The sequence below is a fragment of the Heloderma suspectum genome, chromosome 1 (genome assembly GCF_057233095.1).
Source record: "Heloderma suspectum isolate Gila_16-S chromosome 1, 16-S_ref, whole genome shotgun sequence".
Lineage (NCBI taxonomy): Eukaryota > Metazoa > Chordata > Lepidosauria > Squamata > Helodermatidae > Heloderma > Heloderma suspectum.
Genome location: NC_139458.1, coordinates 153,892,405 through 153,916,273, shown reverse-complemented (window position 1 = coordinate 153,916,273; position 23,869 = coordinate 153,892,405). Strand labels below are relative to the sequence as shown.

Sequence of the window (23,869 nt, the reverse complement as noted above, 5' to 3'; positions counted from 1 at the left end):
TGGGGTCACGAAGAGTCGGACACGACTTAACGACCAAACAACAACAATCCTTCAGTTTCAAAAATGACTATTAAAAAGGTAGGTTTTAAATTTCTCTGAAAACCATTAATTTTGACCAAGTTCAGAGCTGAAAAGAAAAAATGATGCAATTCATCTGAAATAGGACTGGAATGCCTATCTTCCAATTTGCAGCACAGCCCTCTTAAACCTCTTCCCTATGGCATAAAATCAGGAGATACCTGTTTTAATTAGGTATATCAGATGTTTTGTAGTTCCTTGGCTTGGAATACAAGCTTAGCAACTCAGAGATTCCCAAAATTTTCTCCATTAGTTTTTCCTGATCCTGTCCATACAGAAAGGCCATGCAGCAGCAGCCTACACTCTAAAGAGACTGGTTGACAGAGATGACTCTAAAGCAGCCTTCTTCCCCAACCTGGTGCCCTCCAGATGTTTTGGACTACAACTCCCACCAGCTCCAGCAAGCATGACCAATGGTCAGGAATGCTGGGAGATGAAGTCCAAAACATCTGGAGGGCACCATGTTGGGGAAGGCTGCTCTAAAGACAGATTTGTCTTAATGCAAGAGTCTTAGAGCTCATTTAGACAAGGGATGGACAAATCTGACAAACTTAATCTTGTCAAGGTTGTTTCTCTGCCACCAAGGCCATTCCATCTCGGTGCCGTGGGAATCCCCCCCCCCCGCACATATATGTACATATTTTGTGTGCATTTTTTTTACATATACACCCATTGAAGCATGTTTGTGCCCATTTTAGAAATGTATGCATTTTTATTAGCGCATTTTCAAATGTGTGTGCATGTTGAATACTACTTCATTTTTGCATAACACACCTCAAGCTCATCAATGTATAAATTTCCAACTGTGAACTGTGTTCAGGACCACAAGGTGTGAATTGCATGAATCTGTAACAGCCCTCAACAGAGCAAATTTCTCACCCACCCCTGGTCTAGACATTACTTTCACAATGGGGATTCAGCATTCCCATCCCTAGATAATACAGCATTTAGAACAACTTGCAACATGAGTCCGGACCGCCAAATTGCAAATTTCCCTATACCCAGCAACAAATGCTGCTGACGCACATTACAGGCAAGGAAACTCACAACATAATGGCCTCAAGAGGGTTTGGGAGGTGAGAAACACACCAGAGGGATACCAGTTCCCTTCCCATACCCAGCAATGAATGCCAAGCAGTGAAACTTGCAACTTAATGGCCCTAATAGGGTTGGGAGGGGGGGAATGAAGGGGATCCCAGGTCCCATGGAAAGTTTAACAACTAGAACAGCTCTGAGAGAAAAAGTTTAATTTCACAAAAACACCTCACACATCCCATTATGGATTTCTGTTTTGGTTCAGCTTTCCTATAAAGAAAGCCAGAGAGAGAGAGAGAGAGAGAGGTCTGAAATATGTCAGCAACAGAAAGCTCTCTTGCTCCATCCAACCTTGGACACCGCTCAGGAGGCCAAACTCAGCCTACAGACCACAGCTGCCAACCCCCGCACTGTGCTAAGAAACAACGTTCTCCTTACCCATATAGTATTCAAAGAATGATTTTACTCTGCTACTCATTGCAAGAACATTTAAAATAGAAAATTACAGATAATTCTTCATAGATTGTTGTAGTTTTTTCCTGGTACAAAGTAATCAACATGGCTACAGTACCTGCACAAGACTCTCTATAGCATGAAAACCACGAATTAAATTCAAAGCACCACATAAAAGGCTGAGTACAAAGGAAACAATCCCCGACAGTGTCACAGGTTCCAGTCGCTGGTGAGGGGCTGGAAGGCAGAGAGAAGAAAACACTATAAATATTTAAAGAATTTTCCTTAACGTTTGGGCAAAAAATGTTAATGCTACTTTTCAGTGTCTTTCTCCTGCTCAAGATCATGTAACTTAAATGAGGCCATGTAAGCTTAACAGAGGGTGTGATCCACCAACCACGGCTATTGTGCAACTCCCTTTCTATTTCCTTTGAAATGAATAGTATCGCTTGCTGGGTTGCTTTATTGATTATGTATAACATATACAACTGCAACTTAAGAATACAGCACAACTTTTCATAACATAACAGCAAAATATATTTTGCTTGAGCTAAAACTGAAGCTCTATGAGGCCTGACTAAGGATTAATTTTGGGCTTATGCACCCAAGCTCTTTCAGGACTGGGCTTGAACTGCTGGAATATAGAACTAATACCAAAGTAGTTGGTAAAATTAGTCCACAATTAGCCACTGGGTAGTAAATCACACCCTTGAAATAGTGCTTTCTATGTTCTCTTTTCTTTACTAAAGCATACACTTCCGCTCAGAAGACTGATTTAAAGCCAACGTTAAATGTGAAGGACAGTTCAATGTTACTTACTTTCAAGTAAGGGTGCAGAGGATTACAAAGCCTGATCCTATGTATATTTTTAATTATTGCCAACAATATTGAACATTAAAAAAAAATTCATTCCAAATTTAACAACGCACCCATCATTAATATCCCAAAAGGTGATGAATGGGGTGTTTCCATCTGTTAAAAATCTACTGCTGATTTCATTTCTTCCATGAACTTTGTATGTTATTTTATATACCTCTGGTACTTCTGGCCCCGTAATCAACTATTGGCCGCAATCCTATGGCTGCTAGACAGCATCTAGATGGCCATAGGATTTTTTGGTTCCCAGAAACTTGACTCCCTGCCCCCTCCCCCTCGTAGGCAGCGTGCTTCGTCTCCAGCTCTGTGGTCATAAGAGCAGCACGGAGCTGCCAAATAGGGGGCATTCCCAGGGGCAGGGAAGGGACTGTGGAAGCACCATTCTGACGCTTCCTATGCGCCATCTGGCCTCTCTCCACCCCCTCCCACACCCTGGCTAGACAGCCAAAATTGGCCATCTAGCTGCAAATGCAGGGCAGCCAGAGCACAGAGGAGAGGAACCCCTCCATGCTCTGCCTGCCCTGCACTGGATAGTCAGCTGCCTCCGAGTTTGGAGGCGGCTGATTACCCCCATAGGATTGCACCCTCAATCAATCAATCAGTCAATAAATGTACATATGATTTAGTCTATTTGCTAAAGAGGGCATTGTGAAGTAGAACCAGAGGTAGGCTACCAGACATATGATAACTTCTGAAACTACAGCTGGCATTTGCTTTACCTTTTAATCTCCAAATGGCCCTAATGCACAGTTCTCTTAAAAACCATACCAACAGTAAAGACGAAAAAATATAGTTGGTGTGGGGCTGAAAGTAAGCATTTTTGGAGGCATTCATCTGCGCTACTGAAGAGTCAACAGTACACACAAATGACTGCCAATTCATAGTGAATGTGTGTACAAGCCGTTACTGTGCTATTCCACAACAAGAGACAGAAACTGAATATGAAAAAACAAGGCAAAATCCACAGTAGTCTAGGCAACATAGAGAGAGTGACAATAAGGTTGCCGAACCATATTTAAATCATTCTGTTTAAATCAGTGAAGTGTAAAGGTGCCAACAATGAAGTTAATGAGCCGGAACATTAATATAGAGAGGGGTGTCATTCTACGTTCTTTGCATTGAACAGCTGCAGCAGAAAAAGGCTCTCCAAAGCAGTTCATAAAGTCAAAGAAAGCTCAGGAGCAACAAAGGGATTTTCTCCAGAAGAAGGGAACTATATTGTCTTGAGCACCACTGTTTCCAAACTTTATAAGGAACTCACTTGATTTTTTTCCTAGAATTAATTTGTGTGCACTAACATGTAATTAGAAATTAGCTGCTGGGGGGTGGGGGAATCATTTTTTGAAAATATAGCTTTCCATTTTAAGTGTATTTCTGTTCTAAACCAAATGACAGAATCAAAAGAATAGGGTAGGTTTTTTAAAAGGACACCAATTTTAATCAGAACTCACTTAGTTCTTTGTTGCTTCCTTCGTACATTAATGGTGAAAATCCGGCACCATATTCTCTAGACAGCAATAACATTTTGCAATTTTGTGTGTGTGCTTATGTTCACATATTCAAGTTAAGAACTTTGTTGATTACACCAAAAGTGGAATACTATTATTTCATCAAAGCACTTAGGAAAACCTCAGATTGGGCAAAACCTTAGGGCAAACCTAGACATGAACATCATTCATATTGTTTGGCCTTTCATAGCTGATGCTTATGGGTGGGCAGCCAAATCAGAACCATACCATGTGGGGAAGGTGGTCCCAATTCCTCCCACATCCGGGAAGGGAATTTGCGATGGGAAGAAAGCTCCTATTAGCGCTAATGGGAGTCTTCCTTCCATTGTGAACAGCAGACTAGGAAGCAGGGGGAATTCTGACTGGGATCATGGCGGGAGCGAAGGGTCAAAGCCCCCCTCCACCCAGCCCACAGTCCCAATCTGTCTTACCACCACCCCTCCATGCCAGCTGTTTATTAACTAAAAAAGTCAGGCACTTGGGGCCAAACGATGTGGCCAAACGACATTTCAAGTCTAGTTTGGCCCCCAAGATTTGCCAGAAGAATGCAAGCAAAATGACACAATTTCTGGACCTTACAAACGATCATTATACTTAAGACAAAAAACTCACCTGTAGATATTTTCCCAGTACCTTTGTATTCTGGAAGAGATTTATGCAGATATCCATTGGCTGAACCCAATTCAGACAAAGAAATTTGATAAGGTGGTCTCAGCCTGATTTCTGTCTGCATGTCAGCAAGGTTTATTTTTGTTGACAGAGACCGTGGGTTATTATATCTCTGCTTGGTCCTCTGAATGAAATTATCTGTATTAAATTAAAACAAACCCGCTTAGACTTTATGAATAAAATCATTTGAAACCCCATGGCTTTATGAGCAATATACATCTTGGATACACGCATTTAAATTCATTATTTGAAACTCCTATATCCATTGTGGTAGGTTTTAATACTGTTGTTGCTTTATAACTAATATATCATGGGCTAATTAATTTTGCAGTACCAAAAAATTAAACGCTAGAAATCTAATTATGAATAGACTAATGTCTCACACACTGGCAAGTCTGAAAATACAGCTAATGTAATTAATGAACTGCATTTTGTTTAGCTTTTCTTGCAATGCAGAAGATGTTTTTAGAAAAAATAAGGGCTTGTTCTAAACACAAGCCTGTTTTCTTAAATGTACTTTAGCACATGTAAGAACAACATCCATAATGATGAACTTCTTTCCCAAATAAAGTAAAAGCATATAGCATCACCACCTATACCTTAGCAAAATATGGGACTGAATTGTGGGCTCCCAAGGCTTTTTCCTTTCTACTTATCCAGTGCATCTGGAATTCCATGCTAAATTTTTCGAGATTCCTAAACTCTTACTCCCTCAAACCTCTTTCTCCTGCAGTTTCTGTGGGACTGTCCATAAAGTATCACATTTTTCAAGTTCTTTTTTATGCCACCCATCACCATCCCACTGTCACACATTGCCCCTTTTAATATTTTATTACAGTTTTGAAAGATATGCCCTAGTAATTAGGCTTCAGATTGCAACCTAATCCCTCTTGCCACAACTTTGCCACATCCTCCTCCCATCTGAAGTGTGACATATTTTCTGATAGGTCCCATTATACAGTAGCAGCTTATGTATGTCAGAGCCAGTGAGAAACCACTGAAATGCACTTTTCATAAATGTAATCTAGAATGACACTGTCTGGACACTGGTATAGGGGAGGTTCTTACAAAACTGAAACCCGTACCTGTTTGAGGAGGAGCACATTATGCTACAAGAATGTGCATTAACAGAAATGCCTGGAACAAAGCCATGTAGCCTTTCATATCTTTGTCCCTTTTGCCTGCCCACATTTCTTGTTCTCCCCACAATGGCAAAAGTGTGTACTTTTTTATTTTCTTCAATATATTTATCAAAAGATTTACACCATGCACTTTCTGTTCCATTGTATAATTGTTCACATTCATTAAGTTATCCCTAATAGTTTCCATGGCAAAAAAGTAACAAAATACAAGAGAGGCTTATATATATAATAGAAACAGCAAATACTATTCCCAAATGTGTTATTGCGACAAGATTTTTTTAAAGTGAGATGGCAACTAGAAAACTGATGAAAATCAAGCCATAAAGCAGCCTGGATACCCTAGCATAACCCAAACCATGCAAATATAGGTTTGGTTTCTTAAACGGGACAATGAGAAGCAGCAGATCCCCTGAGACAAATTATGTTCCATGACAGGATACTGAAAAAGAGAGAGGAAAAAAAGACAGAAGAGACTGAACTTGCTAAATATGTGATTAGAATTTCACTTTCTCTGTAATATTTAATGAATTCATGTATGTTTCTACAGATCCCAGTGCAACAGCCACTAGTGTGTTGTCTACTACAGAATAAGGGGGGGGGGGAAATAACCTAAAAGTCCTGGGCCCATTAAGTCTTAGGCACCTTTTCCCATATGATCTGTCTGCTTCTCTTAGTGCAGGAAATGTGCTGCTCCAGATTTCATCCCCACTGGAAGTTCACTCTGTAGATCCACAGAACAGATCCTTGTTGGTAGTAGCACCACATCTCTCAAACATCTCTAAGAAGACCTGCCTAAATATACCTCTCCAAAGTTTTATGAAGCAGGACGAAGGTTTCTTATTTTGTCAGGCTTTGGGAGGAGGGGGGATCTATGGGTTGTATTCAACCATGACCAGAGTCTGCCAATGGAACAGAAACCACCGGCAGAGCAGTTTTCCTCTCTCCCATGTAACAACTCCCCCCCCTCCCCCGTGCACCTCCCCAATCTGCTCTGGAGCACTGAGGAAACCTCTGAAGTAGACCTGGAAGGTGCCCAGGAGGGCAGGAAAGCAAGGGGAAGTCCCATCGCATGAGCAGAGGTCTGCTAGCACGATACTGTATTTAAACTTATGTCACAGTATGGGTCTGTGTTTACATTTTAATAGCAATAACTGGTTTAGCTAATTAATAAAAGGAATACAAAATACAGAACACTTACTCTTTGTGAACCACTTTGAAGTGGAAAGATGCATTATACATTTAAAATCTAAAATAAGACCAGGTATTGAAGGACGTGGTGGATCCCTTACCAAACTCAATGAAACAGTAAGGTCTAACCACTGTATTTATCTTCATCATGTTGTATGTGGAGATGAACTCCTTTTGAAGCTCATCCAGGAAGCAGAAAGCCAGGACACTGGGATAATTTTCAGTGCAGAGCATCATGTAACTCACTCCCAGGGAACTAATAAAACTATATTAAAAAAAAAGTTTCACTTTTCAAAATTAAATCATGCATACACAGCTTGTCTTAAAGTGGCTCTATAACAACAAGAAAAATGATATAATGAAAGCATTACTATTCATGACAAAGTGTAACACTGTTTTCAAGGGGAAAAGGGAGTTTTCTTGTAGGCAGTGCCCTTCTACCAAGAATGAGTGACAACCCAGCTCCTGTCTGTCTGTCTGTCTGTCTGTCTCTCTCTCTCTCACACACACACACACACACACACACACACACAGAAAGAGACAGACAGACAGACAGAGAAGCAGAAGAGTGGGAGATAGAATTTTGCTCCTTTAAAGGAAGAAACAGATAAAGGAAGGCACATGAACTTATTCTTCACCTCAGAATGTTTTATTTATTGATTATGCATAACATGACAGTGGCATCATTCCAAAACACAAAAGAATACCTCTTCAGAATTATCTTTATGAGCTAGATAAAGAAATCCTTTCTAGCAACCATGCTTCTTCATCCCTATTGAGAGATGGTATTAAGGGAAGTCATCAGAAGCTGGAAAATTTCCCCACCTCTAATTGAAACTCTGGCATATGCTTAAACTCTTCATTTATTAAACATTCCATTAAAGTACTGCATTAGTACATTATTTCCTTACACAATTCAAAACAGCAGTTCTAGGACAATTTGAAGTACATACCACACACTGGACACAATGGGAAGTATCCAATATTCCGCAAACTCAAATAGCGCTACCAGAGCTCCACTGAATCTTTCCATTGTGCAACCAGTTGCACACAACTGGTTGCACATAACTGGTTACACAATGGGCTGTGCAAAGGGAATGCACAACTGGTTGCCCAAAAGGTTGCCCAAGGGTTTTGCACAAACGGTTGTGCAAGCATAATGTGCGAACGTGCATGCGCAAATATAACTTTACTTGAATTCTCCTCTTGCACTTAGTTTGGAACCTAGCTTCCTCTAGCACAATGTCATGCTAATGGAATGGCACAATTGGATACTACCATTTACAAATAATTAGGCTTGACATACTAGTATTTTAAAAGAAAAATACTTTATTTTTGAAACCTCAAACATTTATCAAGATCATCTGGGAAAGTTGGCTTATAAAGGTCAATGCCACAGAGGCAAACATTACGTAGATAATGAGAGCTATGACTTAACTTTGCACTGTGAATATAATTCTTTCCCAATTTGCATCAATTTTTACAGAATACAATTGTTCTCTTCGTACAGCTCTAGGGGCCACTTCTTTTTAGGAACATGCAGTATGTTCTACGAAAATTCTCGCCTGTTCTTTTTAATGAAACTTTCCAAAAATATGGTATGTGTACCAGAAAAATGGAGGGGGTCAAAATAGTCTGAGATTAGTTTCTTTAATCATATAGGAGATACATCATGGAACTGAGCTTATGGCTGTGAACACTGATATAAACAATGGATGCTAAAGTCAATCCAGAGTCATATGGCCCATCAAGATGGTGCACCATTTTTTTCTCCATGACTTCAAAATTTTACATCTATAGTCCTATATTATATAGTTTTAAGAAATCATTTTGGGGGAGTAAAGGCCAGGTAGCAATATATGAACAGCCTGTCTTAAACATTTTATTAATCACTCTAAAATAAAATATTTCATAATCCAAAACTTCTACTTTTCAAAATTTGGGGGGGGGGGGAAATAGGGGTTGGATTTTTCTGGTCCTTCACATCTCTAAACATATATCTCATTGATTTCAAGGGGTCTGCTCTAATCATGACTAAGTCTAGAAGCAACACAAAACATATTGAAATCAGTAAGAAAAGGCAAGAAAAGAGTGACCCACCACTCTCAGCAAATACAGGTGAGGTCCTATCAAAATGCTCAAGCAAAATAAGGCTACACAAAAAGCCTGGAGGAATAAAAATGACTTCACAACCCATGTAAAGACATCAGAGAAGAGGCCAGTCTAACCGCCTGTGTGAAGGAGTTCCAGAAATCAGGGTGCCACCACTAAAAAGGGCCCCCACCAGCTACAACTTCTCTTGGCAGTGGAATGCAGAGCCGAGCCTCTGAAGATGACCACAATTGATATGCAGGTTCACGGGGGAAAAGGCATTCATACAAATTCCTTCATAGTTATAATGTTTGAAATCACATCAATCTTAGAGCTAATTTCAATTTTGAAAAGCAATAGGCTGCTTTGCTTCCTCACCACTATTATAGCAGCTAGCAAATTTATATAAAACAAAACAGAACAAAGTTGCAGGGAGAAAGTAAATCCCATAGAAAACTTACTTTATGTTATACTGTCCTGCTTGCAGCATGCATCTGTCTGGAAGCTGAGCAAGTCTCTTTGAGAGAGTTTTGAAGTACTTTCTGCACTCCTGCACACCAACACTTTGCTCATAATCGGTAGAGGCTGATAGAGGGAGTCCATCTCTTACACGGACCACTGAGGCCGACAGGATCATGGACATTGCAAGCAGATGCAAGGAAAATCTAAAACACAACATACACGTACATTCATATTTAGCTTTGTTTTCATTCTCTATGTCTAGAGCCCCCATTACCTAGTGATTGAAAAGATTCCATTGGCCTCACAAGTATGGCCAAAGCTACAGAAAGTATCTACTGACTTATCTACCCATATACACCTTCAGCATGCCATTCATGGCATACTGAAACCTTAAGGGCACAATCTTATCACAATGATTGTAAGCCTCTGAACTCAGAGGCTTACCGTCATCCAATATAGAGCATGAGGAGCAATGGAGGTGATCTCCACTTCCCCATCCTCCCACTCTGCATTTTCTATGGATGGGCTTTTCAGCCTGTCCAATGAAAGTGTTTCGGAGGGGGAGAGAAGGTGGTTGATAGCTTGTAACCTGGCCTCTCCAGTCTCCTTCCCTCCCTACCCAGTGAAACACCCCCTTCCCTTGTCCTCTGAGGTCAAATTCCTGACCTTGGAGAGCAGCCGGCACAGTTCTTCCCACAGCAGCTACAAGGGGGAGGGGAGTCGGAGTTCACTTCCCAGCTCCAAAATCACAGCGCTGTCACTGACCTCGGAGCTGGGAATCCAAAATATCCTATGGCCGCTCAGACGCTGCCTAGGGGCCCACAGGAGTGCTCCCTAAAAGAACCAAGTTTCCTCCAACTTCCAAAAAAGTCCTGACTGGCCACTTGCAGCCAATTCCTACTCACTCCAGATGTCCAACAAAGTGGCAGTTTACAAGACTGGATTAAACTACAAACAGCACATATTCACTAGTATTTTTCCATGAGGAAGTGCCTATTGGAAGCATTTGCTTCTCCCAGTCTTCGCTAAAACGTATCTATGACCCATGTTATCTACACTAGCAATATATGGGAATAGGTCCTGCAATGCTCATTTGAAGGGATTCAGCTCTAAGTAAAGAAAAAAAGCAAATGATGACATGCACAAAATTCTTCCTGGAGCCTTCAAGAAAAGGTATGAAGAAAGAGTAAAGGCTCATAATCCTTCTTGCTAATCAATAACATCTTGCACTCCCATAACAGCAGGAGCAAGACAGGGAGACATTTTATTTCACCCATGTTATTCTTTCGTATAAGTATTTATATCCTCACCCTAACATTTTAACAGGGCCACTCAATACTACTAATAAAACAGCAAAAAGATACAACAACAACAACAAAAATAATCAACTAACAGCAGCAGTAAAAAGCAATAGTTTAAATTAAAAGCAGCAACAGAAACTAACCCAACACCTAAAACATAAAAGCAGCAGGTGATAAAATTCAACCCACTGGCAGATTAAAAGCTTGCCGAAAAAGGAAGTTCTCCATCAGGTGGCACAAGGCCATCCTTGAAGAGGTAAAATTGGCCTCCTTTGGCAGACAGTTCCAGAAAAGACTCTCTCCCACATCCACACCAGTGAGATAATGGCAGAAAGGAAAGAACCTCATAAGAAGATCTTAAAAGCTCCATACAGGAGAAAGCGGCCCTTCAGGTTACCCCCTCCCAAGCCATAGAGGGCTTTATATGTCAGCTCCAGCACTTTGAATTGGGCCCAGAAACAGACTGGAAGCCAGTGCAGTTGCAGCAACAGTAGATTCATATGACCCTGATAGTCCACTCCTGTTAATAGCTTGGCTGTTGGAATCTGGACTAGATTATGTTTCCAACTGTTCTTCAAAAGCAGCCCAATGTAGAGCACATTACAGTGGTCCAAATGAAATGTAACTAAGGCATGTATCACCAGATCTGAGGTCTCTACGTATGGATGCAGTTGGTACAAGGTTAAGCCCTCACCATAGCTGAGGCCTGGTCATCTAGACTCAAAGTAAGGTCCAGAAACATCCTCAAACTGAGAACCCATATTTTCAAGGGAAGTGCTACCATATCCAAGGTAGTCTGATGCCTGACCAGCTTTCTACTGACAGAAGAAGCTCTGTCTTGTCTGGATTAAACGTCAATCCCTTTACCCTCATCCACTCCATTGCCAACCTCAGGCACCTGTTCAGTATTTCAACAGTTTCCTTGGAAGAAGAGTTGGGGGGAGGGGGTCACCTGCATATTGACAACACAGCACTCTGAAACTCTGGACACCCTCTTTCAGTGATTTCATGCAAATATTAAACAGCATGGCAGATAGAACAGAACCCTGCAGAGCACAATAAGCCAATGACCACTATGCCACCTCCTCCTGGGACCAGCCAGTCAGGAAGGATCAGAACCAGTAAAACAGTGCCCCCAAGTGCCATTCCAGCCAGACCACCCAAAAGGATACTATGATCAAAGTTAGTTCTGGCGGAACCAATAGGGACACACTCCCAATGTCTAGTTCCTGGCACAGATCATCCACCAGTGTGACCTGAACTGTCTCAGTCCCAAACCAGAAACCAGATTGAAATGTATCCAGAAAATGTTATAGCAACAAACTATACAGAATACAAAGAATACAGAATAAACAAACAAAGAATACAGAAGTACCCTATTGTAAAGACAGCCATGACAGAATCAACTAAAACACTTGGATTGTGGAAGATAAGAAGCTGTGGTGTGCTTGCCAAAAAATACACCATTTAATGAAAAAGAAATTCAGGAAATCCCACAAAAACATAGCTAACAAGAAGTCAAGAGGATTGAAAGGGTAGCTTTAGAAAATATACTAAGGATCAGCAACTGTGGGACCCCAGGCCGAATACAGTTCACTGTGGTATCACCTGGCCCCTGGCCCCCTCCAGTTACCAACTCAGCAGCAAAGGATGGATGTTGAGGGTATGGCATCTGTGGTAATAGGGCTTACCAGCAAACTACTATGGATGAATGAAATTTGGGGCTCAGTATTATCCAGATAAACAAACTAAAGCCTAGATCAGACCAGCCTTTCCTCCTTGACTACATGTATGCCTTAGGTTTCTGCAGTTCTCTTCTCTGCTGGTTCTCCTCTTTCCTATCATGCTTGTTCAAGATTCCCACTGAGGGAAGCTCCAGCTCTTTCTCTAGCTTCTTGTCTCCATTGGGGAGCTTCTGTTCTTAGTCCCCTGCTATTCTCTTCCTATGTTCTGTCCTTGAGTCACCTCACCAAAACCTACGGCCTTCAGCACTACCCATTTACAGTTAACATCCAGCTATACCTCCCTATCCCCTTCATGGATCACTGCCTTGTTGTGGCGAAGGGGCTTGCGTAACTCAGTGAAGCCATAAGCTATGCCGTGCAGGGCCACCCAAGACGGACAGGTCATGGCAGAGAGTTCTGACAAAATGTGGTCCACTGGAGAAGGAAATGGCAACCCACTCCAGTATTCTTGCCAAGAAAACCCCATGGAACGTATCACAAGGCTAAAAGAGATGACGCCGGAAGATGAGCCCCTCAGGTCGGAAGGTGTCCAATATGCTACTGGGGAAGAGCAGAGGGTATTTCCAAGTAGCGCCAGAAAGAGTGAAGCGGCTGGGCCAAACCCGAAAGGACACTCAGCTGTGGATGTGTCTGGTGGGGAAAAGAAAATCCGATGCTGTAAAGAACAACATTGTTTAGGAACCTGGAATGTCAGATCAATGAATCAAGGTAAGCTGGAGGTGGTCAAACATGAGATGGCAAGATTGAACATCGACATCTTGGGAATCAGCGAACTAAAATGGACAGGCATGGGCAAATTTAATTCAGGTGACCATCATATCTACTATTGTGGGCAAGAATCCCTTAGAAGAAATGGAGTAGCACTCATAGTCAACAAAAGGGTGGGAAAAGCAGTACTGGGGTACAATCTTAAAAATGATAGAATGATCTCAGTACGAATCCAAGGCAAACCATTCAACATCACAGTAATTCAAGTCTATGCCCCAACCACTGAGGCCGAAGAAGCTGAGGTTGATCGGTTCTATGAAGACCTACAACACCTTCTAGAACTAACACCAAAAAAAGATGTCCTCTTCATCATAGGGGATTGGAATGCTAAAGTAGGAAGTCAAGAAATCACCGGGATAACAGGCAGGCATGGCCTTGGTGTACAAAATGAAGCAGGACAAAAGCTAATAGAGTTTTGCCAAGAGAACATGCTGATCATAGCAAACACTCTTTTCCAACAGCACAAGAGGCGATTCTACACATGGACGTCACCAGATGGTCAATATCGAAATCAGATTGATTATGTCCTTTGCAGCCAAAGATGGAGAAGCTCCATACAGTCAGTAAAAACAAGACCTGGAGCTGACTGTGGCTCAGATCATGAGCTGCTTCTTGCAAAATTTCGGCTTAAATTGAAGAACGTAGGGAAAACCACTAAACCGTTCAGGTATGACCTAAATCATATCCCTGATGAATATACAGTGGAGGTGAGGAATAGATTTCAGGGATTAGACCTGATAGACAGAGTGCCTGAGGAACTATGGACGGAGGTCCGTCACATTGTTCAGGAGGCAGCAACGATATCCATCCCAAAGAAAAAGAAATGCAAGAAAGCAAAGTGGCTGTCTGATGAGGCTTTACAAGTAGCTGAGGAAAGAAGGGAAGCGAAAAGCAAGGGAGAAAGGGGAAGATATATCCAACTGAATGCAGAGTTCCAGAGAATAGCAAGGAGAGACAATAAGGCCTTCTTAAATGAACAATGCAAAGAAATCGAGGAAAACAACAGAATGGGAAAGACTAGAGATCTCCTCAAGAAAATTGGAGATCTCAAGGGAACGTTTTGTGTAAAGACGGGCATGATAAAGGACAAAGAAGGCAGGGACCTAACAGAAGCAGATGAGATTAAGAAGAGGTGGCAAGAATACACAGAAGAACTATACAGGAAAGATCTGAATGTCCCTGATAGCCATGATAGTGCGGTCACTGAACTTGAGCCGGACATCCTAGAGAGTGAAGTCAAGTGGGCCTTAGGAAGCATTAGTAACAACAAAGCTAGCGGAGATGACAGTATTCCAGCCGAGCTATTTAAAATCCTAAAAGATGATGCTGTTAAAGTGCTGCATTCAATATGCCAACAAATCTGGAACACTCAACAGTGGCCACAAGACCGGAAAAGGTCAGTTTACATTCCAATTCCAAAGAAGGGCAACGCCAAAGAGTGTTCAAACTACCGCACAATTGCGTTCATTTCACATGCCAGCAAGGTGATGCTCACAATCCTACAAGCTAGGCTTCAGCAGTATGCGAACCGAGAACTACCGGAAGTACCAGCTGGGTTTCGAAGAGGCAGAGGAACTAGAGATCAAATCGCCAACATTCGCTGCATCATGGAGAAAGCAAGAGAATTCCAGAAAAACGTCTATTTCTGCTTCATTGACTACGCTAAAGCCTTTGATTGTGTGGATCACAACAAACTGTGGCAAATTCTTAAAGTGATGGGAGTACCAGACCACCTTACCTGTCTCCTGAGAAACCTGTACGAGGGTCAAGAAGCAACAGTAAGAACCAGACATGGAACAACCGAGTGGTTCAAAATTGGGAAAGGAGTACGACAAGGCTGCATATTGTCACCCTGCTTATTTAACTTATATGCAGAGTACATCATGAGAAATGCCAGGTTGGATGAATCACAGGTCGGAATTAAGATTGCTGGGAGAATTATCAACAACCTCCGATATGCAGACGATACCACCCTAATGGCAGAAAGCGAAGAGGAACTCTTGTTGAGGGTGAAAGAGGAGAGTGCAAAAGCTGGTTTGAAACTCAACATTAAAAAAACGAAGATCATGGCATCTGGCCCCATCACTTCCTGGCATATAGAAGGGGAAGAAATGGAAGCAGTGACAGATTTTACTTTCTTGGGCTCCAAGATCACCGCAGACGGTGACTGTAGCCATGAAATTAAAAGACGCTTGCTCCTTGGGAGGAAAGCTATGGGAAACCTCGACAGCATAGTAAGAAGCAGAGACATCACCTTGCCGACAAAGGTCCGTCTAATCAAAGCTATGGTTTTCCCAGTAGTAATGTATGGCTGTGAGAGCTGGACTATAGGGAAGGCTGAGCGCCGAAGAATTGATGCTTTCGAACTGTGGTGCTGGAGAAGACTCTTACGAGTCCCCTGGACTGCAAGGAGGTCAAATCAGTCCATCCTAAAGGAAATCAACCCTGACTGCTCATTGGAAGGACAGATAATGAAGCTGAAGCTCCAATATTTTGGCCACCTAATGCAAAGAGAAAACTCCCTGGAAAAGACCCTGATGCTGGGAAAGACTGAAGGCAAAAGGAGAAGGGGACGGCAGAGGATGAGATGGCTAGATAGCATCACGGATGCAATGAATATGAACTTGAGCACACTCCGGGAGAGAGCGCAGGACAGGAAGGCCTGGCGTGCTATGGTCCGTGGGGTCACGAAGAGTCGGACACGACTGAACGACTGAACAACAACAACAACAACAACAACACCTCCCTATGCCACACCTTTCCCACCCTACCCAGACACTCAACACCAGTTGTCTGCCTGATATTTCTAGCAGGATATTTTACCACCACCTCAAAATGGTATGTCAAAGGCTCCTCGTTCCTCCTAAGACTTCCCTTCCTCAATTATGCTCCATATCCCTTTATCCCAGCTTTCCCCAACATGATGCCGTCTAGATCTGGTAGGCTACAACTCCTGGCTGGGAATTACGCTGGCTAGGAATTATTGGAGTTGCAGACCAACATATCTGGAGTGTGCCAGGTTGGGAAAGCTGCTTTATACCATTCAACCTGTCACCTAAGACACACACAAATCCTCCTTTTCCTTCCCTGCCCCCCTTGTTGTCTAGTTTTGTTGCTTGTCTACGTGCAACACTGTAAGGTCTGAAAGGTAGGAGTGGGACATATATGGTGAGCTTCAATGATAAAGATCAGGAGTTAGAAGGGGGTTGAAAGCCAGTGTAAAAATTTGAGGAGGGATGGCACATTGGCTGATCTGAATGATTTTGGCAGAGGATAGAGGTGAGAAGACTGCGGTGTGACAGGGGAAGGCCAAAAAAAAATGTTGCAGAAATCAAGGGAATGCTATGCATGTGATTGGAGGAGGAGGAGACAGTATTAGTATAGACTCATTTTTTGGCTGCTTAGAACTCTTTCTACCAGGGGTCCTATCTGGGGTGTAGAATGTACTGCATGTTTGTTTCTCTGGTGCTTTTCCAGCAGAATACTACTAATGGCCTCTTTTAGTTCCAGTTGCTGCCAAGAGGTTCAATAAATAGGAATTTTCTTTATATAGCATTTAGCTGGACATTTCAAAAGTAACTGAATGTACAAAACTAGGAAGAACATTAAACAATGCAGCAGCAAAGTATTCCTCTCTAAACAAAAAAACCCGCGTCTCTGCTACAATATAGAAATTGTACTTGCAACAAATTGTTGCAGTGTGAAGTGCTCCTGTTTCAGGCTCCAATCAGCCAATAGTGCCTTCTTCCATCCCACATTTTCTACCAACACTCAGCATTCTGTCATTGCTGAACATACTCAGTTTTCATCGGGTTGCATTTTTTGCCCCCTTTGGATTTTTTTCCTAAAGGGTTGCGTAGTTCTGCAAATCCTGAAGTTCTCCTGAGCATTTTGATACTTTCCTCTTGTTTCTCTATGGCCACACCGCCAGGCCATAGTGGTGCTCACCTGCTGAGTTTGCTATTAGTATATATAAGTAGGACCTGCAAGAAAATGTTGCAGTGTAGAGTACTTCTGTTCAGGATTCGAGCCAACTACACCCATTTCCAGAACAGTCCATTCCATCCTCCCCACCTTTCTATTCCCCCCCCCCCAACAGTCTGACAGGATTTCATGGTCACTGAGCATACTCAGTCCTCTTTCCTTTGGGATGTTTCCTCCCATTAGGTTTTCTTATCCCTAAGAGATTTTTTTTGGTACTTCTGCAAACTTCTAGGTTTCTCCAAGCCTGATGATACCTCCCTCTTGTGCATAGATAGTGCTCTTCGGGATACAAAAGGATCGGCACTCAGAAAACAAGTTTGCTGTTAATATACAGGATTATGATTTACCCTTAGAAATTGTTCCTAGCCATTAGATACAGGATATTTGTAATATGCTGAAAACAGAAAGAGTTTATTAAAACATCCATAATGCAGTAGGCTTCATGAGTAATAATTCATAGCAGGCTTTTATACATGCATACTAGGAAGCCTTTGGTAAAATATCCCAAACTGTAATTAAGAAACAGTCAAGTCTCTCTTTAAAGTACTCATAAAACTAAGCACTGTGGCGCTTATGAAACAGGACTTTTAGGGATGCTTTTAGTGTATGCAGGCTTCATGTCGAGTGTGGTGCTGCCCTTTGACAAGCAGCCTGACCTCCTCTGAACTTTGAAACGGCAGAGGTGGGCAAGGATCATCCTAGCAGTTGTATGGTGATCTCTACCAGTGCTGCAACTCCAGACCTGGGAGAAAGGCTTGGAATTGTTTGGTAGCTGCATGGTCAGGTTTTCCAAAGACCTTGGCTTCACAGGGACAAACTGGCACCCTGCTCCCCACAACTGGCATTTTCTGCTCCAAAGCAGGAAAGGCAGATGAGTAGAAGATTAGATGCTGCTGCATGAAAATGCTTGAGGAACCTTCAACCAGTGGCACCCCAGCCAGCATGCTGCCCTCCACACTGTCCTTCCCCTTGGGAAAGGCTGATGGTAGGAGTGGGCATGACTCGAGAGGAGGGGGGGCAGGGGTTTGAAATGTCCATTTTAAGACCAAAAATACCATTAAGATTCTCTCAAGACCATCCAGAATGCCCCATGGACAAGTAGGGATCCCTACACAGAGCTCTCCAGTACACATGCAACATGCCATCTACCAAATCATAGTCTTTCTCTGCAGGAATTCATTATCACACTAGTCTCAGGGGTATAGTGGGAATCTGTCATCCCATTTCAGAAGATTTTTTGATGGATTGTTGTAGTTTTTTAACGGTAGTGGTGAGGACTGCTAGAAAGTTGGAAATGTTGACTGCTCCCAGCAATTCTAGCAATAAGGTTTTACTTACACACACACACACACACACACACACACACACCGCCCAATCTTATCAAACTTAATTCTATGCAGGCTAACAAAAGACAATTCAGGCACCTAAAGGATTCCTGAACTGTAGACCAAATATAGGTCTGACAAGAAAGGAAAGCTGTCCTATAAAATTTACAAGGCAGTTTCAGAGAAAATTTATGCCAATACCTCCTCAGAGAACTCGAGTATATGGCATGTTCTCAACCGCAGCAGCTGTTCCTCAGGAAACAAGAGCCCCATTGAGGCATTTGCCCTTCCCCCAGCATCCCTATGCACAAAGGTCTGAAGAGGGCTATGTAAGTGCATTCCACTGAACACACTTACAGAGTCCTCATGATCAAAAAACCTGATAAGGCAGGGTTTGTGATTGTGGGAACTCTGTAAACATATTCAGCTAAATGCACTTATACAGCCCTCTTCAGACCTTCATGCTCAACAGGCAAAGGCCTAACTGGGTACTGGGTATGTGGGAGTGCTGGGGGCAGGTCTTACATATGCACCTACATATCTCCCTACATGCTTTAGCCCTACACACGAGCAGATAAACACCTGAATGGGGCTCTTGTTTCCTCAGGAACAAGTACTGTGATTGAGAACATGCCATATCCAAGTTCTCTGAAGAAAAACTGGCATAAAGTTTCTCTGAAACTGCTTTGCAAATTTTATAGGACAGCTTTCCTTTCTTGTCAGACCTATATTTGGTCTAAAGTACAGGAATTCTCTAGGTGCCTGAATTGTCTTCTATTTTCCAATAGTTTAATCCACAGAAGGACCTACCTTCAGGGAAAGAGGATACTCTCCAATCCTGTTTTGAGGCTGCTTACACACAAAATTCCCTATAAAAAGAATCCTTTTAAAAACCTGGACGGAGAGAACGGAAACTCTTTCACATGGAGGGAAGCAGCATAAACTGCCAACCAGGAGGAGCTTCCCAAAAGACAAGACTGCCTCACCATAGAACCAGTGGAGAATGAAAGGGAGAAGGGAATTCACATGGAAGAGGGGGGAAATGTGTGTGAAATCCTTGTGGCACTCCCAATTTCTTAACCATGGTGAGAGACTGGGTAGCATTACAATTGCACCAGTCCAAAGAGTTTATAATGGAGGTGTGTTTTTTTTGTTTCTCTCTCTCACTTTTATATAAAATAATTTCCTGTTGAACCTCCTGAAGTGAGAATTAAGAATAAGTTATTTGGATATACAGATTTTATTTTGAATTCTACAACATTTTGTCACATATCTGAGGAAAATAATCCTTCACGGTGGTATATGTGGCTTCCAATTTACCAGACCCAGCACTAAAGCGGATTGAGAACTAGGCTTGTATTTACAGAACTAGTGCAGAGGGACAGTGAAAAGGTGGTCTACCTGATTTAGCAATTCATATAACAAACATAGTTTTATGTCATGCTTTCAAGTCACATAAAATGTGTTCAATACATCTTCAAAAAGGATCTCAGTATGGTGTTGTGCATTGTAAGGCATGACCAAAAAGAAAAAAAGTTAATATCGCATATATGCTAAGTAACAAATTATTTTTAAAGCCCGTCAAATGTACTATAATTTAAAGGTTAGGAACACCATAGAACCAAGAAGGGAGATGTTTAAACGACACAAAAATGCAGTGTAACAGTATGCTGTATAAAATACTAGAATTAGATTAGTTGTTCATGCGACTAAAAGAGCTTAACTGCATATATGCCAGTTGAGGTGGCCTGTGGTTCACACATGCAACATTGTGTTCCAACATTTTACTTACTAGATTGTATACTATATAACAGTTATCCTAAAATAAAAGGTCCATCAGTTCCGTCTTAATACTAGACTGCACAGAAATAGCTGTCCCCCCTGTGACAGTTCAAAAGATCTTTCCTTGCTCTGATTTTCATTAATCAATATTAATGCTTTATCATCACTAATCTTGCATGGGAAAAATATAATTCTGGTAGCCTTATTGCATAATGCAATTTCCATGGCTTTCAAACTGTTCTGCTGCTTATATAGGCAATACAGAATATAATTTTCTGCCAGTGGGTGTTTGTATTCTAGAATCAGGGGCACAAAAGCCAAATACCAGAGAACTATAGGTGGTTAGAGAGATATATGACTAGATCTATTTTACAAAATCTTCTCTAAATCCTGGATAAATAGCATTCACTTCCTTTGAACTATTTATGCAAAGGCAAATTAGGGTGCAATCCTATAGCCGCTAGTCAGCAGCTAGATGGCCATAGGATAGGTCGGTTCCCAGGAACTGACCTTGGACATTGTTTTATAAAACAGTGTTCATCTCTCATTGCATGATATGAGACATGCTTGTGGATGAACCTGCCTGCAAAGTGCTATTATATTGTTGATATCGTTGAAGAAGATTGTTACCCTATTACCTTCCTTCTCACATCTTTCACACTTAGAAATACTCCAGTGCAGACCATCATATGCACTGACATCCACACAGAGCTCCTCCACATGAAATCTTTCCCATTTTCTTCAGTGAGGAAGGCTGCTCCACTGAAGTGAGAAGACCCTTGTAAGCAGCAGAACTGTGTGTTTGCTCTGAAGTCTTATCTGTAAGGAATCAATTGTTAGGTTGTTTGGCTTTACAGCACCAAATGTGTTATTTATTTTTGCACCTTTAATCCATTTTGGCATTTAATGTGCACATTATAAAAAATGCAAATAGCAGCCGTGTCTGTGTGTGATAATTACAGAGATTACAGCAAACATGGAGGGAAAGTTTAACTCTTTCCTCCACTGCTATGGTCCTGATGAAAATCACTCTTCCAAATCTGCTATTTGCATTGGTAGGAAAGCTCCCATAGTATCAATGGCAGGTTTCCTCCCAATACAAATTGCGGCTTTAGAGGAGTGATTTTTATCAGGAGGAGTACATGAGAAAAGGGTTAAATTCCCCCTCTGCATCTGCTGTGATCTCAATAATAAACAGCCCCAGCAGCAACTCTTTGCACTGTAAACATGTGCATGTTAAATGCAAAGAGGCATTTAACGTCACATCTAGTGAAATTAAATGTTCACAGCAAACAGTTGGAGAAACATAGTTAGTTTGTAAAGAGTGAGGAAGGGTTCTATATAGGCATATAAAAAGTTTGATAGAAGGGGGTGGAAACTCTCTAAAAACTGATCTACCAGTTAATTTACAGAAGCATATTTGGGAAACAATAGATATCTACACACATATTACCTTTAGTACTGAGAGAATTGCTACAAATTACTGGTATCTAACACCTTATAACCTTTCGTAATAGCCATGAAAGTAATTAAAAGTGAGAAGAGAAAAAGGTGGTGCATATGTTTTACACCACTGGTGGACATATATAAAACCTAAACCTAAACATTATTGGTCACAGATTCTGCATGTAGTACACAATATGCTTATGATCAATCCGTCTCTAAACCCAAAATTATGCTTAACAGTACAATCCTACACATGTTTTCTCAGAAGTAAGTTGTACTGTATTCAGTGGAGCTTACTCCCTGGTAAATATGTTTACAATTGTAACCTAAATTACATGAAACGACTAGTCCTGAAAGAAAAAAGCACTGCTGTTCCACATGAAAGTTGCAACCAAACGGTTATTTGCAAAATACTAGAGAACCAAGGCTGTTCTATCTCTGAAACAATAGTATATTATGGGACTTGGGGATCATGAATAAAATTACATGGTATATTCGTTAGAGAAGGGGAAAAATATTATGTTTCGAGAAGAAAGCAAAAGGTTTAGAAATGATTGGAATGCTGAACAATGTAAGACTTGAATGGTGGCTAAAGGCAAAATCCTATGCATGTTTAGACCGAAAATGTCCTACAACCCTCACTATTCCACAGGCTGCTATGCACGTTTCTGCTTAAACATGTACAAGATTGCACCTTAAAACATATATTGAATAAATACAATTATTAAGGGTAATCTCTTCCCTTATTGCAAGCTTTCTTCTTTTTAAAATACATATTTATGGGACTGTTCCTGATTGGATCTGAGAAGTATCCTCTAAAAACATTTGGATTTGTCAGAAACATAATCATGTAATAGGATGCATTACAAAATTTGAAAATGCCATAAATATTATGGCACATGATGGTATATATTGATTTTCATAAGCCTACATAGGCAAGAAAAAAAGATGAAATCTGTACTCCAGCAATATGTTTGTATGTGCCAACTGATTTCTTAAATCAACCCACAAGAGGCTTGCACTAACAAAAGTGACTGCTGTATTGTTTACTTGATGATTCTTAACATTACAACAAGCTTGTAATTAGCCATTTGTCTGGTTGCCAACGGTGACTGAAAATTGCCTCCAAGTTACCAGATGACACTCCGTTGCTTTGGAGATCACACAGCTGCCATAGCGCTGACCTATGTTTACTCTAGACTTGTGAGAATGAGAGGGCTACATGTACAGTTATCACCTCAGTGCCAATAACTTAAAAGCCAGAAATCCTTATTATCATTACGTATGAACATGGCCTGTGTGCGCATAAGACTTTATCCTCAACAGGCACCTAAAATACTGAGTATGGTAGGAGGAGATTTAGTGGTGATGAGAGCAAGGAGAGCAGCGTGAAAATCTGGGAACAGTGTGTTTCGGGGGGGTAGGAATATTCCCCAAATATTATAGATTTCATCAATCAACTGCCTTGTCATACCTATTTAATTAATTTGCAACCTGTAATAATGGTATATGTTAAAGGATCACTCATGCCACTATGATCTAACAAAACAAAAAAAGGATTCAGTATAACAAACTAAGTTCTCAGACCAGCTATATAGAATCACCAGATATCTATCATTGCAGAACACTACGGGTGCATAAAAACTACGTGCTTTAATAATAAAACACTTGATAACCTGAAGCTTTGGCTGTAAGCAAAATAAAACGAACATATTTTATTTCATAACACTGAAATATATACCCAAATGCTTTTTAAAAAGTCAAACTGTGGCAGTCCCAATGAATGGAAAATAATACCCTAAAATTGAAGCAAGTTTCCATTCTTGTGACAGTTGTTGTTGTTCAGTCGTTCAGTCGTGTCCGACTCTTCGTGACCCCATGGACCATAGCATGCCAGGCCTTCCTGTCCTGCGCTCTCTCCTGGAGTGTACACCTTCCGACCTGAGGGGCTCATCTTCCGGCGTCATATCTTTTAGCCTTGTGATACGTTCCATGGGGTTTTCTTGGCAAGAATAC

The 23,869-nt window shown here is 41.4% G+C and overlaps 1 protein-coding gene across 4 annotated transcripts in view; it reads right to left on the bottom strand.

Annotated features, from left to right (window-relative positions):
• SEC22A (SEC22 homolog A, vesicle trafficking protein) overlaps positions 1-23,869 on the bottom strand; it is a 34,585-nt gene that overhangs the window by 8,143 nt on the left and 2,573 nt on the right. For 2 of the 4 annotated variants that reach the window (XM_084807413.1, XM_084807425.1), the window contains exons 2-5: positions 9,502-9,705; positions 7,051-7,214; positions 4,563-4,757; positions 1,685-1,803 (exon numbers count right to left, since the gene is read on the bottom strand). In XM_084807413.1, coding sequence (XP_084663539.1) covers positions 1,685-1,803; positions 4,563-4,757; positions 7,051-7,214; positions 9,502-9,683 — 660 coding nt within the window. In that variant the 5' untranslated portion in view covers positions 9,684-9,705. Of the gene's footprint in view, positions 1-1,684; positions 1,804-4,562; positions 4,758-7,050; positions 7,215-9,501; positions 9,706-21,037; positions 21,227-23,869 lie in introns of all 4 variants that reach the window. The other 2 variants (XM_084807420.1, XM_084807433.1) reach the window with 2 other exon arrangements.